General features: G+C 36.8%; 1 protein-coding gene and 1 long non-coding RNA gene across 3 annotated transcripts in view; one reads left to right on the top strand and one right to left on the bottom strand.

Moving 5' to 3' along the window:
- Positions 1-20,118, bottom strand: part of LOC137490590 (uncharacterized) — a 131,487-nt gene that overhangs the window by 45,649 nt on the left and 65,720 nt on the right. The gene's annotated exons all lie outside the window — the stretch shown is intronic.
- gtf3c4 (general transcription factor IIIC, polypeptide 4) lies at positions 7,104-18,508 on the top strand. Its single transcript, XM_691843.10, has 5 exons — positions 7,104-7,441; positions 10,689-12,410; positions 12,650-12,780; positions 15,348-15,436; positions 18,195-18,508. The coding sequence occupies exons 1-5, from the start codon at positions 7,136-7,138 to the stop codon at positions 18,257-18,259; spliced, it is 2,313 nt and encodes a 770-aa protein (XP_696935.2). The 5' UTR covers positions 7,104-7,135; the 3' UTR covers positions 18,260-18,508.

The following is a 20,118-nucleotide window of genomic DNA, read 5'->3' as shown; positions in this document are numbered from 1 at the left end:
AGGGAAACTTTTCCTTGAGCTCCCCTTGAAAGACATTCAGTTGTCCTGCTGGGCATGTACTACCATCCTCAAGCCACAACGGACTATGCATCATCATCACCTTGGTTCAGAATGAAGAAGCTTGTTTTTTAAACTTTAGGTTCACTTGTTGATCAGAACTTCTAAAAGTGGTCCACACTGTTTGACTGAGTTTGTAGAATTTTTTTTATTAGGATTTAAAATCTAGACCCACTGTAATTAGGCTTAGATGTTTTAGTACAGGTAGCCAATGAAAAAGGTGTCTACAAAACTTGTCAAGGACACTCTCCAGGCCTGAATTTTCACAGCTGCAACTATTTGGCTCTACTCATTGGCGGGTTCACACAGGCCGCTCCAAGTGCTGTCCAATCACCAAACCCATCCATTACACTGTCCGGCTGTGGGCAGAGCCCGTTGAGGACCTGTCCTGTTTAATATCTAACAGCAGAGTGGTGGCTCACTGTGCCAGCCTCCAGAGTCCCACTGTTCCCACAAGTGCCATATGGGCGGCCCGGCCTTATTCCATTAGCACGAGCGAGACAAGGGTGAGAGCAGGCCGAGGCCCTGGTCCTCCCGGCCCTCCCCTAGCACCGCCACAGGGCATGCCCTGCCCACCACCAGCTGCCAGGACCAGGCCGAGGGACAGCCATGGTTCACTATAAACAGAGCAACTTTGCCATTTTCTTGGGAAATTTTCTAAGAACACAGAAAACATTTATAAATGTCAATTTAAAGGTTACAGATATTTACATTTATTCATTTGCTTACACTTTTATCCAAAGCAACTCATAAGCATAAGTGATTCATCCTTGGGAAACAAGGAGAGAAGTGCTGATATACAAAGTTCAAAAAGTGCTCGAACAGTGTTTCATGTAAAACAATATACAATATAACAGAGTACAAATGGCACAACAGAGCAGCACCCGTAAATAACAACATTATTTGTGCATGACAGCCAGGGATGCTGCTACACAAAAGAGCGAAGGTGAGGTCAATAAATTACATAATTTGTTCATAAGTCAATGTGCCCTGTTCACTATAAATAGGCTCTTGATTGTACTATATACAGTACCTCCCCACAAAATAAAAGCGCTTACAGTCCCCAAAGTAAAGATTGCATACCACTGGAGAAATCTGAACAGGTCCTCCACCTGGACTGGGGACAGAAGAAGGGAGAGAGTTCAGATGTTCAGATGTTCTGAGGATCGCAAGGGAATGTCAGACTGTGTTTCAGCCTGTACCTGCCACAGGACCCGAGGCCCGTTTTAATTAATCATAAAGCACTATGAATTATTAATCTATTATCACTGCGCATACATGTGATCATTCATTTGTCTCTTCTGCTGTTTTTAGCACCCTTAAGTCCCTGTTTCTGCTAATACGCCGCAATTCTGGGGAGAACTAAAGGTAGATTAACCTGACAGCACACTTTAATACAGGACAAGTTACAAAACTACTTGGATGATCTTATTTTACATACTCCCAGTGAGAGCATATACAAACAGAACTAACAGGTCAACGCATAGATGCACTTAGGAGTGAACAACACTGTTGCAAGTAGCAAGGAGAATTCAAAGATATCTCTTAGAGACTTCTAGATATTAAAACATTTGCACAATGGTGCGCAAGCAAACTAGTACTCCCAGAAAAACTTGTTTGCAACCCTCAATGACATATTTAAGCAAGGACTCTTCAAGCAGCGCCCGGGGTGTTTTTGTGCCACACTGATCAGACATCATTGAGCTCTCATTGAGGAGAGATTTGCCTTTGGTCTGGCTGTGTGGCCTGTGATGACTGACAGTAGGAAGGAAGGTTTCTTCTACCTACAGGCGCCCTACTGAAGCTGCAGCTCAGGAGGACACAACAGATCTGAGCGAGAGCAACACCTGTCAGGTAAGCCTTCGCAGTTGACGGCACATGAGGTATGCAAAGCCCTCCGCTCTGACGGCTAATCTCCGGTGAGCCATCGTGCGGGGCACCGCAGGCCTCCACAGGGAGCCACCGGGGGCCAGAGCGCAGCAAACTTGCCTCTTCTGCGTCAGACAGCGCTCACATCCTCCCACCAGAGCGGCGAGAGGCAGAGGGAGAGAGAGAGAGAGCGAGGCGCTGATGTGCTCTAAATACATTTCATTATCATCATTATGATTATATCACTGAATGTGTGTTTTTTGTAATGCGCCGCAGCACGTCTCCCCAGGGTGCTGTCTGCACAGCTGAATAATTAAAACTAGTATGATGAACCATCCGTCACAGTTTCCCACAAGAGTTGGGGCAGGCTATGTGCAAATGGCTCAGTTGAGGAGAGGTCTGCAATTGAAACAATAAAAACGCTCAGGTTAGTATTTGCTAATGCAGCTGTGATTGCAAATAATTCAGTACAAGAGGTAAAAGAAAGTGATGAAGCAATGAGATTTCTTGAAATATATACTAAGGCTGTGATCAAAGGAATAAGGGTCTCTTCCGTTCATTTTATATCCGTTTACAAACAAAAAAGAAAAAACTAAGAAAACAGATGTTTTTGGTTTTTCCAAACAAAGAAAAAAAAAGAGTTTTTGGCTTGATTTTTTATTTTTTTTTTGGTTTAGGGTGGGAAAACGGATAAACGACTTCATTAATATTCATTTTATACATGTAGGCCGTGATGAAATGCCCATTTTCCTCTGATTGGCAAGTTAAAGACTTATCTAGGTTAATTAAGTTAACTAGGCAGGTCAGGGTAATTAGGCAAATCATTGTATAACAATGTTTTTTTTCTGTAGACAATCGAAAGAATATATATCTTAAAGGGGCTAATAATTTAAACCTTAAAAAGGGTTTTTAAAAACTAAAAACTGCTTTTATTCTAGTCGAAATAAGTCAAATAAGACTTTCTCCAGAAAAAAAAATATTATCAGACATACTGTGAAAATTTCCTTGCTCTGTTACCCATAATTTGGGAAATATTTTAAAAAGAAAAAATTCAAAGGGAGGATAATAACTGTATAGATAATTAAAATAAGAGGAAATATATATAAAAACAAATGGTACCCTTTGTTAAAGCCCCAGAGCCCAATGTGTTCTTATTCTGGTCCTGCTAACAACTATTAAAAAACAATAAGTAAACAATATTAATTATTATTATTATTATTATTATTAGCCTATTATTATTATTATTATTATTATTATTTAGGCCTACAGTAGCTCTGAAACAATCATGCAAACCAGGTGCTTTGCTTAGTATCAGGTGCACGGCAGAAAGAAGTTTGTTGGCAAACTATAGGCATATTATTATTATTATTATTATGATTATGATTATTATTATTATTATTATTATTATTATTATTATATAGGCCTTGCTCGGAAGCAATCATTCAAACCAGGATCTGCTCAGATGGCTATCTTCATCAGGTGCACAACAGCGAGACTTTGGCAGCAAACTATGGTTTATTTTAATGACAAATGTGTAATTTTACTGCTAATTTACATTTTTTTTTATAAATTTATGCATACACAATTAATGTAAGCCTGCTACCTGATCAAATGATACAATATGAAAACTTACATATATATAAATATATATAAATATATAAATAAATATATATATATATATATATATATATATATATATATATATATATATATATATATATATATATATATATATATATATATATAATTAAAAGCCTGGGTGCTGATTGCAGACGACTATTATTTTGAGGATGATGTCACAAGCTCAGATTTGGTTGACCAATCAGAGAAAAAGGAGCGTTTTAGCACCGCCTACAAATGTATAATGTATTTTAAAGTCGCTAATCTTGTTTCCCACCCTTAACCGAAAAACAAAAAACTCTTTTTTTTGTGAGCAACTTTTTCTTAGTTTTCCTTCTTTTGTTTGAAAACAGATATGGAATGGATGGAAGATATCCTGATGCACATGTCTTAATGGAAGAAAATGATTCTAATTGAGGAAAGAAAAGAGAAGAAACAACTTAAAATCCTATCTGTAGATTGTAATAATATTACAGCATCTTACCAAGTGCATTTAGGCGAAAGCAAATCTCACACTGTTTTTCCGAAAGCAAGACAACGCATCCAATCAGCCAGGAACAAACCAGATGAGACGTGTTGTGTTCTGATACACCACGCAACCCAGTAGGACTAGACCTGCTTAAATGCATGAAGTGAATATAAGAGACAAGTGCAGATGAATGATTAATCCAACAATCCCACAAACCGGTGTCGAAACCCCTGTGTCAAAACCCAGAAAATCATGCACAGCAGGTCACTGAAATATTCATATTATACATGCTTCATTAAGACTGAAATACACAAAGGCCCGACATTCAAAGTATTATTGAAACAAATGACAGATAGATGGAGGGAAGAGTAAAATGTTAGAGCCACAATTACATGTTTGTTTCATAGATTTGTACCGATTTGTTTTATTACAAAGGAAACCTTCTGCATTGCTAAATACTTTTGACAACTCAGTTACTTTACGTCTTGCGAATGGAGTCTTGCCAAAGACTTGCATTCAGAAAGGAGACAGGACGCATTGCTTTTTAAAAGTCCTTTCCAGGTAGGAATACTAGACGTATCAAAGCATGTGGCTGTTAATTACACATATCCTCCAACTTGGTCACACAGTTAGGGCTCCTGACCGATCTCATATGCTCCTGCCAATTAATGATCCTTCTCCTGTCCCTCTGACATCAGATGAATAGTGTCTGAGCTTTCAGCTGATGGATTATGCCAGCTTATCAAATGACAAATGCTTCACAATTTAGAATGGCATATGTAATTTAAACACTTAGCACAGCTGAGACTGGCTCGCTGCCCAATGTTCACAACACAATTTATTTTAAATGATTACGTTTTAACATATGTAATGATGCTTTTAACATCTGCACTTCAAGTGTTTATTTAATTGCAACTCAAACTTTGATACAATATTTTAAAATGTTTGCAATAAATATGATTTATAGAAAAGTGCGTCCAATTCAACACCACTAAATATCTGGGTGTGTAAACCCAACCAAAAGCATCAAACTATTGGAAAAAAAATAATTTTATATTTATTTGCTATGAATTAAAGCCATTTATTCTTTTCACTTTACTATTTTATGATCATTAACACTCACTATGTTCTTTCGTTTCATTTTAATCTTCATTTCGTTTTATTGTATCCCATTTAATGATGATTCCACTTTACCACAACATGCAGTTTTTGATTTGTGGTAATGTAGAATCATCATTAGCAACTAAAATTAGATACAGTATTAAATCCATTACAATAACACAAATGCAGAGAGCATCAGTGTTAGTTTTATAACTTGAGTAACTATTGTGCTTTTGTTTATATTATTTATAGTCAGTTTATTTTAATTGAAATATTTTAGCTAAAGTGTAATATTTATGTGTGCTTGTGTGTGATTTCAAAAGTAATATATTTAGTTATGAGATTTAGTGTTGACCCTGGTGTGATTTATCGTGTAGCAACATAGGTATTTGAGCATTAATTGTGGCTTAGGCAGAGAAATACAATCCTTATCTAATGCAGTTAATAATAAAAAAATTATATATATATATATATATATATATATATATATATATATATATATATATATATATATATATATATATATATATATATTTATATATATATATATATATATATTTATTTATTCATTCATTTGTTTTCTTTCTTTCTTTTCAGCTTAGTCTCTTTATCTTTTCAGCTTAGTCTCTTTATTTAGACCTCTTAATCTGGGGTCGCCACAGCGGAATGATCTACCAATTTATCCAGCATATGCAGCAGATGCCCTTCCAGCTGCAACCCACCACTGGGAAACATCACTACGCACAATTTAGCCTACCAAATTCACCTGTACAGCATGTCTTTGGACAGTGGGGGAACCAGAACACCCAGAGGAAATCCACGGGAACAACATGTATATTCCACACAGAAACACCAACTGATCCAGCCGAGACTTGAACCAGCGACCTTCTTGCTGTGAGTCGACAGCACTACTTACTCTGCCACTGCGTCGCCATATATATATATATATATATATATATATATATATATATATATATATATATATATATATATATATATATATATATATATATATATATATATATATGAGCAATATCAAACGAGTAGCAGTGCGATGTGGCTGTATATTGGCACTGGTGGGAGGCTTGCATTGTGCATTGTTGCCTTAGTGCCCCCACCAGTGCCGATATACAGCCATATCGCACTGCTACTCGTGTGACATTGTGTTTATACAACAGTTTGATGGCATAATTGTGTATATAAAAGCAAAATCAAACATGGAGAGTCTCAAAAACTCTTTTGTATGAGGAACTACTTCCGCATTGGATTCAAATAATTAGCTGACAGTTAAACAGCTGAGCAAGCATCTTTTAAACTTGTAGCGTCTGTTTTTTGCTGGTTGTATGTGGGCGGAGTAATACACAAAAGGTAAAGAGGCTATACGGGTGCTGATATTACTTAAATATATCACGGCTATCAGCCAATCAGATTCAAGAACCAGACAGAACTGTTGTTTTTGTGTTTGTGTATATATATATATATATATATATATATATATATATATATATATATATATATATATAGATAGATAGATAGATAGATAGATAGATAGATAGATAGATAGATAGATAGATAGATAGATAGATAGATAGATAGATAGATAGATAGATAGATAGATTTGATTTTTTTCTTTTTTGAAATATTTCCCAAATGATTTTTAACTGAGAAAAGAAATGTTCACAGTATGTCTGATTATATTTTTTCTTCTGGAGAAAGTCTTGTTTTATTTCAGCAAGAATAAAAGCAGTTTTTAATTTTTTAAACACCATTTTAAGGTCAAATGTTTAAAATAAAAAATATAAGCCCCTTTAAGCTATTTTTTTTTGATAGTCTAGAGAAAAAAAATACATCGTTATATATAATATTGTATTATTATGGATTATATTAAGAATTACAACCGTACAATTTACAACGTAATTGATGTCAATCTGGCAACCCAGGTCATGCTGCGCTCGTGAAATCCCTCCTCCTCCGGCACCGTAACTTCCTGGAGACGTGCTTTATTTTTATACAGAAAAAATGGCGGCATTATGCTCAAACAGTTCTTCAGAGAAAGCAGGGACCGCGTCTGAAGCCCCGTCAGGACCGGAGGATGATTTTTGGGCGGGACAGGGACCAATAGTGCTGCGGGATCCTGCGATTAAATTGTTGAGTCCGGTTAGCGGTGTGGAGCCGCTGTCGTGGGCAGAAGATCACAGACTGGCGGCCTGCAACACGAACAGCGTGTCTCTGATGGAGCTGGTGTGTGACATACACAGTCTCAGTCAAAACCTGGTGCTGCATCGCACTCACATCCCCGTCCCCACCACCACATGTGAACTCAAGGTAAATACTTCACTGCGCGCGCGCGACTTCTCCTCGCTTCATGGTATCATCACTTGTTTTGAATTTGTTGCCAAAGCTTAAGCCACGTTTGACGTGACATGACAGCTTAAGATCTTTAAAATAAGCGTTAATGGTGTGGACGATTATTGTTTTAATTCTGATTTTCAACTGTACACTTTTTTATTTTACTTTTCATGACAATTTCATCATACTAACTACGCATAAATTAAGCTAATACAATAGAAATATGCAATCATAAAGTGACATTATTTTAAAATGTTAAGTTAGTTGTGGGCTTTGGCTATTCAAGATCAAATGCATTAAATTTTTGTCTGCCTGTTTGAATGTAATGCAACATTACTGGAGATCAGCTGTATTGTATTTTTAGTCAGTCAGTGATTTATTTATTTTTTTCCTCCACATCTTTTCAAAATGGGGCTCTATGTTTCCCCACGGGTCATAGTTGTGACCACTAACATATTTATGTGTTCTGTGATCATGATTTATGGGACAGAGCGATCTTAATTAATGATAGGCGTTTTAAATATTATATGTATCAAGGACGCAGTTGAATCTGTATCATGACATGTATTTTAAATGCTTCTTTTTACTTGAGCTTTAACACAGACAGTGTCTTCCAAAGGGGAAAATGACATTAAACAGCTTTGGGCATGCTACTATTTATACCAGACATGAAAAAATGCTCCCATCAAGTAAAGACAATCTGCACTTCTATTTATAGCTGACCATAATGTGGAAAATCCATCAACTGTTTTTAATTTATTAAATACGATTTTTTTTTTACAAATCAGGTTGTAATGCTTGCGATTAAAGTATATCTTAAAATGAGTTAATCTACTGTATTTAACTCTGTTTTTGACAATAGTTAAAAATAAGACTTTGTTTTATTGAGCCGCTTTTAAGTTTTAATATTTAAAGTAATATTTTTAGTACCTTTAGTACCTGTCGGACATCAAATAAATGCAGTTGATCTATTTGGTTACCTTTGGCTCCATATGTGTGAAAACTAAAAATAGGCTTCTTATAGGCTAAAAGAAAATATATTTTTCATCCCCTTATTTACATATTTTATGATAAAAAGGTTTAAATTGTTGACACTTTAAATAGTTATGTTAATTAATAAAAATTAAATTAACTTATTTCCTGATATAAAGCTAAAAACTGTGACGTTCATTCGTTCCTTATTTATCAGGGGTCTTCACAGCGGAATGAACTGTCAACTATTCCAGCATTTGTTTTACATAGCAGATGCCCTTTTAGCCGCTATCCAGTTCTGGGAAACACCCATACACTCTGACATTCACACACACACATACTCACACACACACACACACACACACACACACACACACACACACACACACACACACACACACACACACACACACACTAATACACTAAAGCCAATTTAGTTTACCCAAGTCACTCATACCGCATGTGGGCACATGTGTTTGGACTTTGGGGGAAACCGGAGCACCCAGAGACCCACACAAACACTGGGAGAAACTCCCCACAGACATACTGTACCAACCAGCCCAGCCAGGACAACCTTCTTGCTGTGAGGTGACAGTGGTAAACACTGAGCCACTGTGCTGTCCTTTGTTCACAACTTATATAAAGTGGGGCTGTGCAATTTGGGGAAATTATCTATTTGCAATATTTTTTCTATTAATTTTTTTTACAGATATTGCGATTTCGATTTAATTTTATATCGTAGCTTCTTACTACTAAAATGCAATGAGTGTTAGTTAAAAAAAATGAACTGAAAAAATGTTAACTTAAACTTTTATTCATATTTGTTTTTAAATATTCAGAAATGAGGCACATTTTTCCATAGAGCAAACAGAAAGCACAAATAAAACGACCTTACCTTTCTGTAAACAAGTTGAACTCAAATTAGGGATATAGTGTAGCTTATTATACAAACAAAAAATAATAGTTCTAAAAATACAGAACACTCAGCAAACTAATTTAAGTGTATATGACCTATTTTGCATTTAGATGAGTTTTTTTAAATCCCTCTTTGGTCACTGCATTAAAAGGAACCATGTCTTTAGCGAGGTGTTGTGTTATGGCATTAGTTATCTTCTGGGTAGGGCTGCATCAGCTGTCCTTTAGTTCTTTCTTCTCTTAAAGGTAAAGTCCACACTTGGGGCTTTGTAACTACTAGCTAGTTTGTAACTAAATTTGTAGACATGTTCTTAAACCATACCGTAATTGGTAGATTGTAAGCTCTCCGTAAAGTCATGTGTATAGTCGCACTGAATGACGTAATATCCAATAAGAAGCATTTAAATCATTTAACTGCTTTAAAATTCTGCAACTACTGCATCTATATAACTGTCTTATGAAAATTAAATGGCAAATTATATTTGTATAGTACATTACATTAGTCAGTCACTCCATACGACGCGCATATCTGCATCAGGAGCCGTGAATCATACTATGCGTACTCATACTAAGCTATCCGAACCGCGCCCAGGCCAGTTTCCTGGATTGTTTGAGAAGTGTGAGTGCTCTGAATTGGTTGGTCGGTCCTGGCCCGGTTAGAAGAGGTGTGCCAAAGTGCGGTTCACTTGGGCGGTACGCTTGTATTGTGCGTGCAAAGCGCGCATGAGCCCGAAACTGAAGACGAGACTTGACTTTTAAGGGACTGTTTCATATGGATTTATTAATCATTCTTACTGTTTAATGAACTCAAACTGTTGTAGATTATTAAAGATGCAAACCCCTCACTGCGCGACAGCTGCACCTTCAGCAAACCTCCTAATTCCTGCAGCACGAGGACTTTACGATTGTTTATGAGCATCAAAAGTGGCTGATCTGTTCAGGGAAATACTTGACCGCTTGTTACTGCATCTCAAACAAAAGGATATAAAGAAATTTCCACTGTGCTGAGCGAGAGAGCACTAACTAAACTGCGCATCATCGATTAGGTAAGCGTGCTCAGGCCCGAATGCAATATGAGTGTGGGACGTCAGGCGAGACGGGAGGGGGGACAAGCGTACTTTTGCCCGATTTAAGGCAACTGTACATAGTGTGAGTACGCCCTAAGACACATGTCACACACAGATGCCATGCACACATTTGCTCTGCGTGGTGGGAATTAAAAAATGCATATTATATATCGCAGATTCTTGCGCTAATCGCAACATTTCAAATCGCGATTGCGATTCGACTTTGATTAATCGCACACCCCTAATGTTAAGTTTTTTTTTTTCCACAGGTGGGCTCAGAAAAAGATGTGAGGGCTGTTAAAGAAAGCTTTGCCAATAGTAAAGACCCAGTAGTAAGCCAAATGATCATGATAGACCGAGTCATCAATCCTCAATGTGGACCTCTCCATGGCGTCAAGTACACTAGTTGGTCACCGTTAGGCTGTGACAAACTCGGCCGCTGCCTTCTTGCTTTCCTAACACTGGACAATCGTCTCACAATCCACAGCAGTCACTTGCAACTGCAGTGGACGCTACTGCTGGACCTTACAGAACTATATGGCGAAATGTTAAAAACCAGGAAATACTCCGCTCAGAATGATGGCACACCACCGGTCTCCTTTAAAGACTTCGATGAACTGCAGCGTCGGTTTCGTATGCAGACACCAGTGCGCATGGAGTGGTCCAGTTTGTGCAGTATGCAGCAAGTTCAGAGCGATAACGCTCATAAAGATATCAACACAGTTCTTCTAGCTGTACTCATGGAGAATGGAGACGTGGTGGTGTGGCAGTTCAGCTTGCCCCTAAACGGAAAGGAATCAGTGGTGTCATGCAGCACCATCAAATCTGGTGTGTCGTCACCAAGCGCGCTCACCTGGTGGCAATATGAGCACAGTGGGCGGAAAATGAGCGGACTGATCATAGGGAGCTCCGTAGGACCTGTAAAGATCCTCCCAGTCAACATTAAGGCAGTGAAGGGTTACTTCACCCTCAGGCAGCCTGTGGTTTTGTGGCAGGAGAGCGACCAGATTCCTGTCCACAACATCAAATGCATCACACTCTTCCATCCGCACCAGAAATGCAACTGCAGTTTAGTGGTTGCGGCACGTGGTCCGTATATCTTCTGGTGCTTACTGCTGATCTCCAAAGCTGGTCTGAATGTTCACAATTCCCACATCACGGGTCTTCATTCCACCCCTATCATATCCATGACGGCTTGCCACAATAATGGGACTGTTTTAACATGCTCACTAGATGGGAAGGTTAAGAAGCTAACGACTGTTTTCACAGACCTAGCTGTCGAGTTCAAGCAAGAAGAGATTGTTCTGCCTGAAGGAGTCGCGGGTCGACGGATACACGGTATATCAATCAGTCCAAACAGTGCCTACTTGGCTGTTCTCTCCAATGAGGGTATGAACAATGGCTTCCATCCTGTCGCTCTCAACTACCAGGTACAGTTCATCACCTTTAAGACTCCAGATGAAGCGGCAGCTAAGATGCTTGATGCTCACTGTCTCTTTAGAAACTCTGATTTGCTGGATTTGTTACGATGGCGGATACTAAAAGACAAAAGCATCCCTTCGGCCTACGAGAATAATCTAGAAGAGAAGCTGCAAACCTCAGGGTCCACTTACCTGTGGCGTCTTAAGCTTTTCTTTCTCAGAACGCTCCACAAGTCCATGCAGAAAACTCCTTCAGAGGCTCTGTGGCAGCCAAGGCGAAGAAGTGGTCAGAGTTTAGTTGGTGATGGTGATGAAGGGGGTGGAGGTGATGAAGATGAGATGATGGAGGACAGACAGGGGGATGCAGAAATTAGGGAAAGAGAGGAGAGAATGAAAGAGATTGGCAGCAGGATCGAAGCTGTGGAGTCCCATCTGATCCGGGAGAACATGAAGAAGGTGCTGGGCGAGGTGTATCTGCACACCTGTGTCACTCAAAACACACGTGTACCCACTAAAGGTGTGTGTGACTTCCTCACAAATGACCCTGCTAATGAAGACAGGGCAGCCAAGGTGAATCCCTTTCTCATCGTCCACTGAAACAAATATTTATTTGGCTTAAAGTTGATTATAAATTTAGGTTTGTGTGTGTGTGTTTTAAGAATGCAAATTGGATGGTTAAGGCATAAAAACGTAGATGTAAATATTAAATCTGAAAATGAAGTGATTCATGCTGTGAATTATTATTTTTTTCGAAATAATATCTTACACTGTATGTTTTTTTACTATTATTTGATGTTTGACCTTTACAGGTGCTGATAGGTCATATCATGAATAAGATGAATAAACAGACATTTCCAGAGTATTGCGCTCTCTGTAAAGAAATTCTGCCCTTCACCGACTGCAAGCGGGCAGAGTGCAAGAATGGACACAGGTGGCTCAGGTACAGCTAATATATCATGCTATATATGTGGTATAATGATAAGGATTTAATAGTAATTCATTTAAAATATAATAAACATTGATATGACCGATTATTTTATTAATTTTAATGTATAAAATCAACTAAGCAGGGCTGCCTCAGACTCGGACTCAGCAAGGTTACTGCCAGAAGTAGTGTTAGTGAGGCCAGCAGGGGTGCTCAACCTGCAGTCTGTGTGCGTCCTAACGTCCCAGTATACTGATGATGCCCTGAGCGCTGTCTTTCGGATGAGATGTTAAACCGAGGTTCTGGCTCTCTGTGGTCATTAAAAATCACAGGATTTTCTTCGAAAAAGAGTAGGGGTTTAACCCCAGCTTCGTGGCCAAATTTGCTGGCCTCTGTTTATCATGGCTTCCTAACCATCCACATATCATAATTGGCTTTATCACTCTGTCTCCTCTCCACCAATCAGCTGGTGTGTGGTCTGGTGCAATATGGCTGCCGTCACGTCATCCATACGGATGCTGCACACAGGTGGTGGATGAGGAGATTCCTTCAAAAATGTGTAAAGCCCTTGTATCCAGAAAATCGTTGTTTAAATGTAAGGAATTAAACATCATTTAAAACAATGGACAAGTGCAGTCAATGCCTTTTATGAATATAAAATAAATTTTTCATTTATTTTTTCAGGGTGTCTGCAGGGTCATAAAAAGTCTTAAAATGTCTTAAATCTCAAAATCAAAATTTTAGGCCTTAAAAAATCTTAAATTTGCTGAAATATAGTCTTGTAGGTCTTTTAAAATCTTTTTAAAACCGGTCCTAGTGTCCTTTGTTCATGTATTGCTACCCAGTCTGGCCAACACCCATACAACAATTCATCTCAATAGATAATGGTTTAATTATTTTCCTTAAGTAGCAAAAGATTCAAAGTAAATCGGCACACTGCCACTTTAGCTCTCAAAAAATTTTATTTAGTCAAAATTACAAAAACACTACCTTTCGACCGACATGGTCTTCATCAGGTCTCCACCTGATGAAGACCATGTCGGTCGAAAGGTAGTGTTTTTGTAATTTTGACTAAATAAAATTTTTTGAGAGCTAAAGTGGCAGTGTGCCGATTTACTTTGAATCTTTTGCTACTTATGTTTGTTTTTTGATCGTGCACCTGCCTTCAAGATTTTTCTAGATGTGCGCACATTTCTGTTTTTTGCATTAATTATTTTCCTTACAATTAACATTTGTTTAAAAGTGCTTCATGTTTTTACTGCTGAGGACACCGACCTGGACAGATTGTTGTGAGTAGAGTTCGATTATTATAGTTTTTAAAACATTTGTTTACTTTTTTTATTTTAAAGAAAGTTTGCTGAAGAAAAAGTGTATGGACTCAAGCAGAGCTTGCTTGTTTTTACACAATACTTTAAATATTTTGCTAAGAAATTCATTCATTTTTTTTTTCTTGGCTTAGTTTATTTATTAATTGGGTCGCCACAGCGAAATGAACTATTAACTTATCCAGCATATGTTTTTTATGCTGCAGATGCCCTTCCAGTCGCTACTCAACACTGGGAAACCCATACACAATTGCATTCACACATACACTACGGCCAATTTAGCTTATTAAATTCCCCTATAGAGCATGTCGTTAGACTTAGGCTCAGAACCAGTGCCACCGTGCCATCTTTGCTAAGCAATATCAAAACTATAATTTTTTTTATTATTAAATTATTATTTTAAAATTAATTGTATTAAATTATGATTATTTTTCATAGGGCAAATAAAAATCTTTACCAACTGTGCAATTAAAAAAAATTCCTCAGCTTTTAGCCCTTTATGAGTCTAAAATTGCATTCATAATGGTCTTAAAGTCTTCAGTTTAACTTGTATAATGTTAACTGTATATAATGAAAAGTAAAAGCTTTTGCTGTATCAAATTAATTCTTAAACTGTTAACAAAAAAAGATCCATTTCATAAAGCGCACAGTCTTGCATTGTCCCTATTTAGACATGCAAATGTAATCATTTTACTTGTCTCTTACAGCTGCTTTAATAACACGTATTTTGCAATGCCAAGTATTTTGCTGTTGCACTGTTCTTGGCTCATAACTGACACAGCCTGTGCATTTTAATGAACAGATTAATTTAGATATTGTGTATTGCTAGGTTTAATTCACACCACTTCACAGCACATAATCCTTCATAATAATAGAAAAATCTGGTGGGCTCTTGTTTTGGCTTTTACAATATTTTTGTATTCCCAGATTAATGTGCAAATATCATTTTTTTAAATCCTCCAAAATCTGTCAATAATATAAAGTAAATTTGACATGGTATAAAATCTGTACTATATGTAGGTGCTGAATAGATTTTGAGCCGATTTACCCATTTTTGAGCCCCATGTGTGACATTTCATCCGTTGGGCTGACTGAAAGGAGATTACTGCCCCTAATGGTATATCAGGGAAACAGTTGCTTCATTGCTGTCATTCTGATTTCTGCCAAGTACTGATCTAAACCTTCCCCTGCCGTTTCTGTTCATGTGTCTCACTGTCTCTTTCCCTCTTTCTTTCTCTTTCCTTCTTCCTCCCCAAGGTGTGCGCTGTCATATCAGGCCTGTCAGGGTGTGACATACCGCCGCTGTCTATTGCAGGACAGTATTGCCTCAGTAGCAGAGCCTGAGGGTGAGCCATAATGCTGTATCATATCTCCATTCAGAAACACACCGCACCGCACACTTAGACTTTCTCTAATACGCACACACACAAAACAAAAACTCTGCTGCCCCACAGCAATGCAAGCTCAGGATGTCAAATGTACCAATTCGATATGAAAATATGTTAATTACATGTCTTTTTTGGCTGTTCCAACTCTATTCTGACTGGCAGGTAGATGGTTTTAAACACTCACATGCACTTTTTGGTGCTATTATTGGTGAGGGATTAAACGGGTGGATGCTGAATATAAGTTGTGTACAGTATAATATTGTGTCCTGGGTAATGTATATTCAGACTAGGGCTGCACGATATTGTAAAAATCGTACATTGCAATATTTTGTTCTGCGACATATATTGCGTTATGAATGCAATTTAACCAGATGACGTCAATATCTTTATTTGGAAATAATTTATAGTTTTGAATGGGATGATTCTGTAAGGGAATGAATTATGCATAAAATATATATATATATATATAAAACAATATTCAGTCATAGATAAATACAATAGAGAAAAAATATGAATGAAATAAACATGGAGTCTAACTGTATTCGGGTACAATAATTATAATAATCACATGTAAAATAATACTGCGTAGTCTTTTATTAAATAATAAATAATATTTATTAACTTTACAAATTTTTTTTTTGTTGTTGGAGAGCTTTTAAAATCCTCATGCCTCAAAAACACATTCAAATTTTAATTTATAATCCAAACTCAACGTTGCATATGCTGCGATGTAACTCTTGCAAATGATCACATTGCGAAATCGATGCTGAAACGATACATTGAGCAGCCCTAATTCAGACAGTTATCATATTGAACCTTTTCAGGGTAAGGCTGGGCCGATAAACTGCATTTTATCGAATTGCAATAAAATTTAAGTCAATAACAAAAATAAGCTCTGGACTTTTTACTCTATATTCATCTAGAAGCCAATCACACAGCAGAACTGTGCAACAATGGGAATTTAAAAGTGTGTTGATTTTAGAGATGTATCGAATTTTCTGCCATCAAAAATGTATCGGCTGAAAATGTTATGCCATTTAATGGATTCTCTCATTTTTGTTGCTTCAGTCATTGTCGGAGTACTCTTTTAAATCTGGAAGCATTACCAACTTATATCGAAATATATATCAGTATCATTCAGTATGGAAAATAATTATCGAGATTGCATTTTTGCCATATCGCCCAGCTATACTTCGGGGTTATTAGAATTCTTGTATTTCCCTGAAAGGGCTTATTTTGTGATCACAACCATCTAGATGTAGATGATGCCGCTTATTGCAGGCCTACTGTCCACATAAGTAAATAATTGGGTGTAAAATATTAATTTGAGTTGAAGTATTTTATGAGTGGTATGTTGATAATGGTTGTCAGGGATTAAAGCGCCTCAAAATGCAACGACTGGCCAATCAGAATTAAGCTTTCAAGCAGCTATTTGTACTTATCAGATAAGAATACTAAGAAAAACTTGGCAATCAATTTACTCACCCTTCAACCTTTTTGAGTTTTTTGCCGTTTTGTGTAAAAGAATATATTTTGAATATTGACTTTCATAATTTAATTCTATGGATGTCAATAGTTTTTTTTTTTTTTTTTTTTGGTTTTCAACACACTTCAGAGTATATTCTTTTGTGCTCAACATAAATTCTAAAGGTTTTGAGGGGCGTAAGGGCAAGTCAAATGTGAGTAAATGTAAATTTAGGCTAAACTGCATCTATTCCAGCCAAACTAAATTAAATAATACTTTCCCCAGAAAAAAAAAAACACATCAGAGGACATACTTTGAAAATGCCCTTGCTCTGTTAAACATCACTTTGGGAGTATTTGAAAAAAAAGTATAATAAATATAAATTTATATATATATATATATATATATATATATATATATATATATATATATATATATATATATATATATATATATATATATATATATATATATATATATTAGTGCTCAGCATATATAAGTACACTCATCACAGATCTATTTTTAATTTAATATTTTAATAGGAAGCTATACAATATTATATTTGTGCATATACATTAGATTAGTTTAATTTGTTTAAATTTTGTAGGTTGTATTTTTTTATTAATTTAAATGCATTATTTTTCAATTTCTATATCTGTTTGGTGACTAAAACATTATTTCAATAAATATATCTGTTTATTGAATCTGTTTTGTTTAAATGCACAAAAATACGTTGCCTATTGACCTTATTCTCCGCAGACGAGCGGGCGCTGCCATTTGAATCTTTTTGGCATGAGACTTCCGGTCTCATTCACTTCCATTCATTTTTAGACATTAAAAACGGCTCGTTTCGCTGTTTGATGTTGCAAACTGATATTTCCTTGTTATATTATTCTACTTGGTCTGTATAGTCATGCAAACATTTGTTTGTAGAGCGAGTAGTTTGACCGTTTTTTTGCCGTTTATTATCCCTTGTCATTTCTCCCATAGGCAACTGAAACGGAAGTTCTAAGACCATCGCGAAAACAGGCGCACTTCCGCATTTTAGAATAAGGTCAATATTCACTGAGAAATAGATTAAAAAATATTCCAGTTCAAAATGGGGTGTAATCAAGTATGCTGAGCACTGTATGTACAAATTTCACTGGAGGGTTGATCATTTTGATCATTAATTGAATAATTTCATATTCAGTATATTTAAATAATTGCTTAACAAGAAAAACTACTAATAACAGAAAACTCATTTTTCAGATTCAGACTGGATCAAGAAAATCCTCCAAGGTCCCTGCATCTTCTGCGATTCTCCTTTCTACTGAAGCCTCGGGGCTAAATAAAAGTCTCCACGACTGACTACTGGATCACTTAAGCGGGCTACATAAATGACTAAAACGCCTTTCTTTACTTGAAAGAGAAACATTTGAAAGCCATAAAGTATTCTTTAATTATTTTGTAATTTAAGACATTCGGGAGATTTTTCCTCTCAACAGATCTTTATTTTAAAGCCAAAAAAGGGTCTAATTTTTATACAATGAAAACTGTATATGTTAATAAATTATTCCACTGTACATTTGCTGGATGTTTTTGATTTGTTAACATTATCCTGCCATGACATCCTCCTCTTGCATTAAAAATGCACGCTCTTCCTGTGGCTGATTTTAATTGGTTTAAATAAATCCATTTCCTAATTGGCTTTGGGAACATCTCTACATAACCGCAAACAGCAACTCCCACATCTCCAAATAATGACTTTTCCCTGGCCTTAAGGAAGAGACGACGACTGTATAGGGAAAGGAAAAACAGCGAGACGGAGAGAAAACTGTTTTAAAACCGATCCAGCATTTCCGAAGGGCCGAACTTTAATGAGATACAACAGTAATGAGGAATGGATCCCAGCCGAATATGTGATACCCATTTTAATTAAGATGGCGAGCTTGAGTGCATACTGTTAAATATTGTTAGACCCCTATTTTCTTAGGGTCGCATGGAGGGCATGTACCCTGACGGGCTGTTACACAAAACATAGCTTACATATGGGGGTCAGTAGTGATCAAAGATAAACTCAGACCCTCAGAATACCCTCGGTTCTCATCACAGGTACATCTTGTCGCCTTGCCCTGCTCTCTCTAGTGTCACTGAAGATGATAGCTCACTTCAGGACTAGTTGACAGCCCTGTCTTAGGTTTCGGATGGTATCCCGAGATAAAGATGGCCTGATAATTACACACAATTCCGCTCCACATCTCTCATTCAGCATTAGAGGTCTTAAGATAAAGTAATTGAAGTGTTTATTTTGTATTATTATTCATAGAGAGAGGCTTCTGCATGACAGTGTGTTCTGAATTGCCATATTACTACAATTGGTAATGCAACATGTAAAGGCTGTTTGATTATGAGGTAATAACGTGCATTGTGCATTAATCAAAGTCACAAAGGCAGCGCTCAGAACCTCAAATGCCGTCTGCCGCGTGTCACAGCAAATTTGTTCACTGACATATTACGGTAAGCATCTAATAACATGAATTTGAAAGCTGTTTTTTAGCCATGTAATGACGCTTTAAAAGAAAATGAGCTATTTGGATTTCAATTGTACACTTTATATACGGTGCATATTAATAGTCGCAGGTGCTAAATGTCACGGATTAGATTATAACTGGGAACGTGATTGAAATAGAGCTTTTTTTTTTCTTCTACTGCTGCGGATTTCCTTTCCTTGCTATTAGATTGTCAAATGGATCTTGGCCTTTTGGTTTGAGTGCTAGCTTTGTTGATAGGTGGAGACTTCTCCTGTTGAAGAGGTTAGCTCTGTTTGGCAGAACCTCCTACTTCTTTAATATAACAATCTGTCAAAAAACATTTCGACAATAATTACGGCCCCCTCCTCTTTCCTCTTTGTGTGTGCTCTTTCAAGACTTCAAAAGGAGGTTTCCTTCTTTCTTCTGTATGAAATATTCATAACTTCTGTGTTCGTGGCTTTGTGCTTTAAACAGATAACAGACAGATTTTTATATTATTTCATCTTATATTCTTTTGTTAGATATTGTATTTTGATATACATCACCTTACGTTAAACACCTAATTTGTTGAGCCCAAACAAGACGCAGAGCATGGATCTCAAAGTCATTTGCTCTAACACTAGATTACGTTGAAGTTTTTCTTATTTTGTGCAACAATTACT

Source organism: Danio rerio, chromosome 21, assembly GCF_049306965.1.
Source record: "Danio rerio strain Tuebingen ecotype United States chromosome 21, GRCz12tu, whole genome shotgun sequence".
Taxonomy (NCBI): Eukaryota; Metazoa; Chordata; class Actinopteri; order Cypriniformes; family Danionidae; genus Danio; species Danio rerio.
Note: the sequence above shows the minus strand (reverse complement) of the source record. Positions and strands in the feature narration are given on the sequence as shown.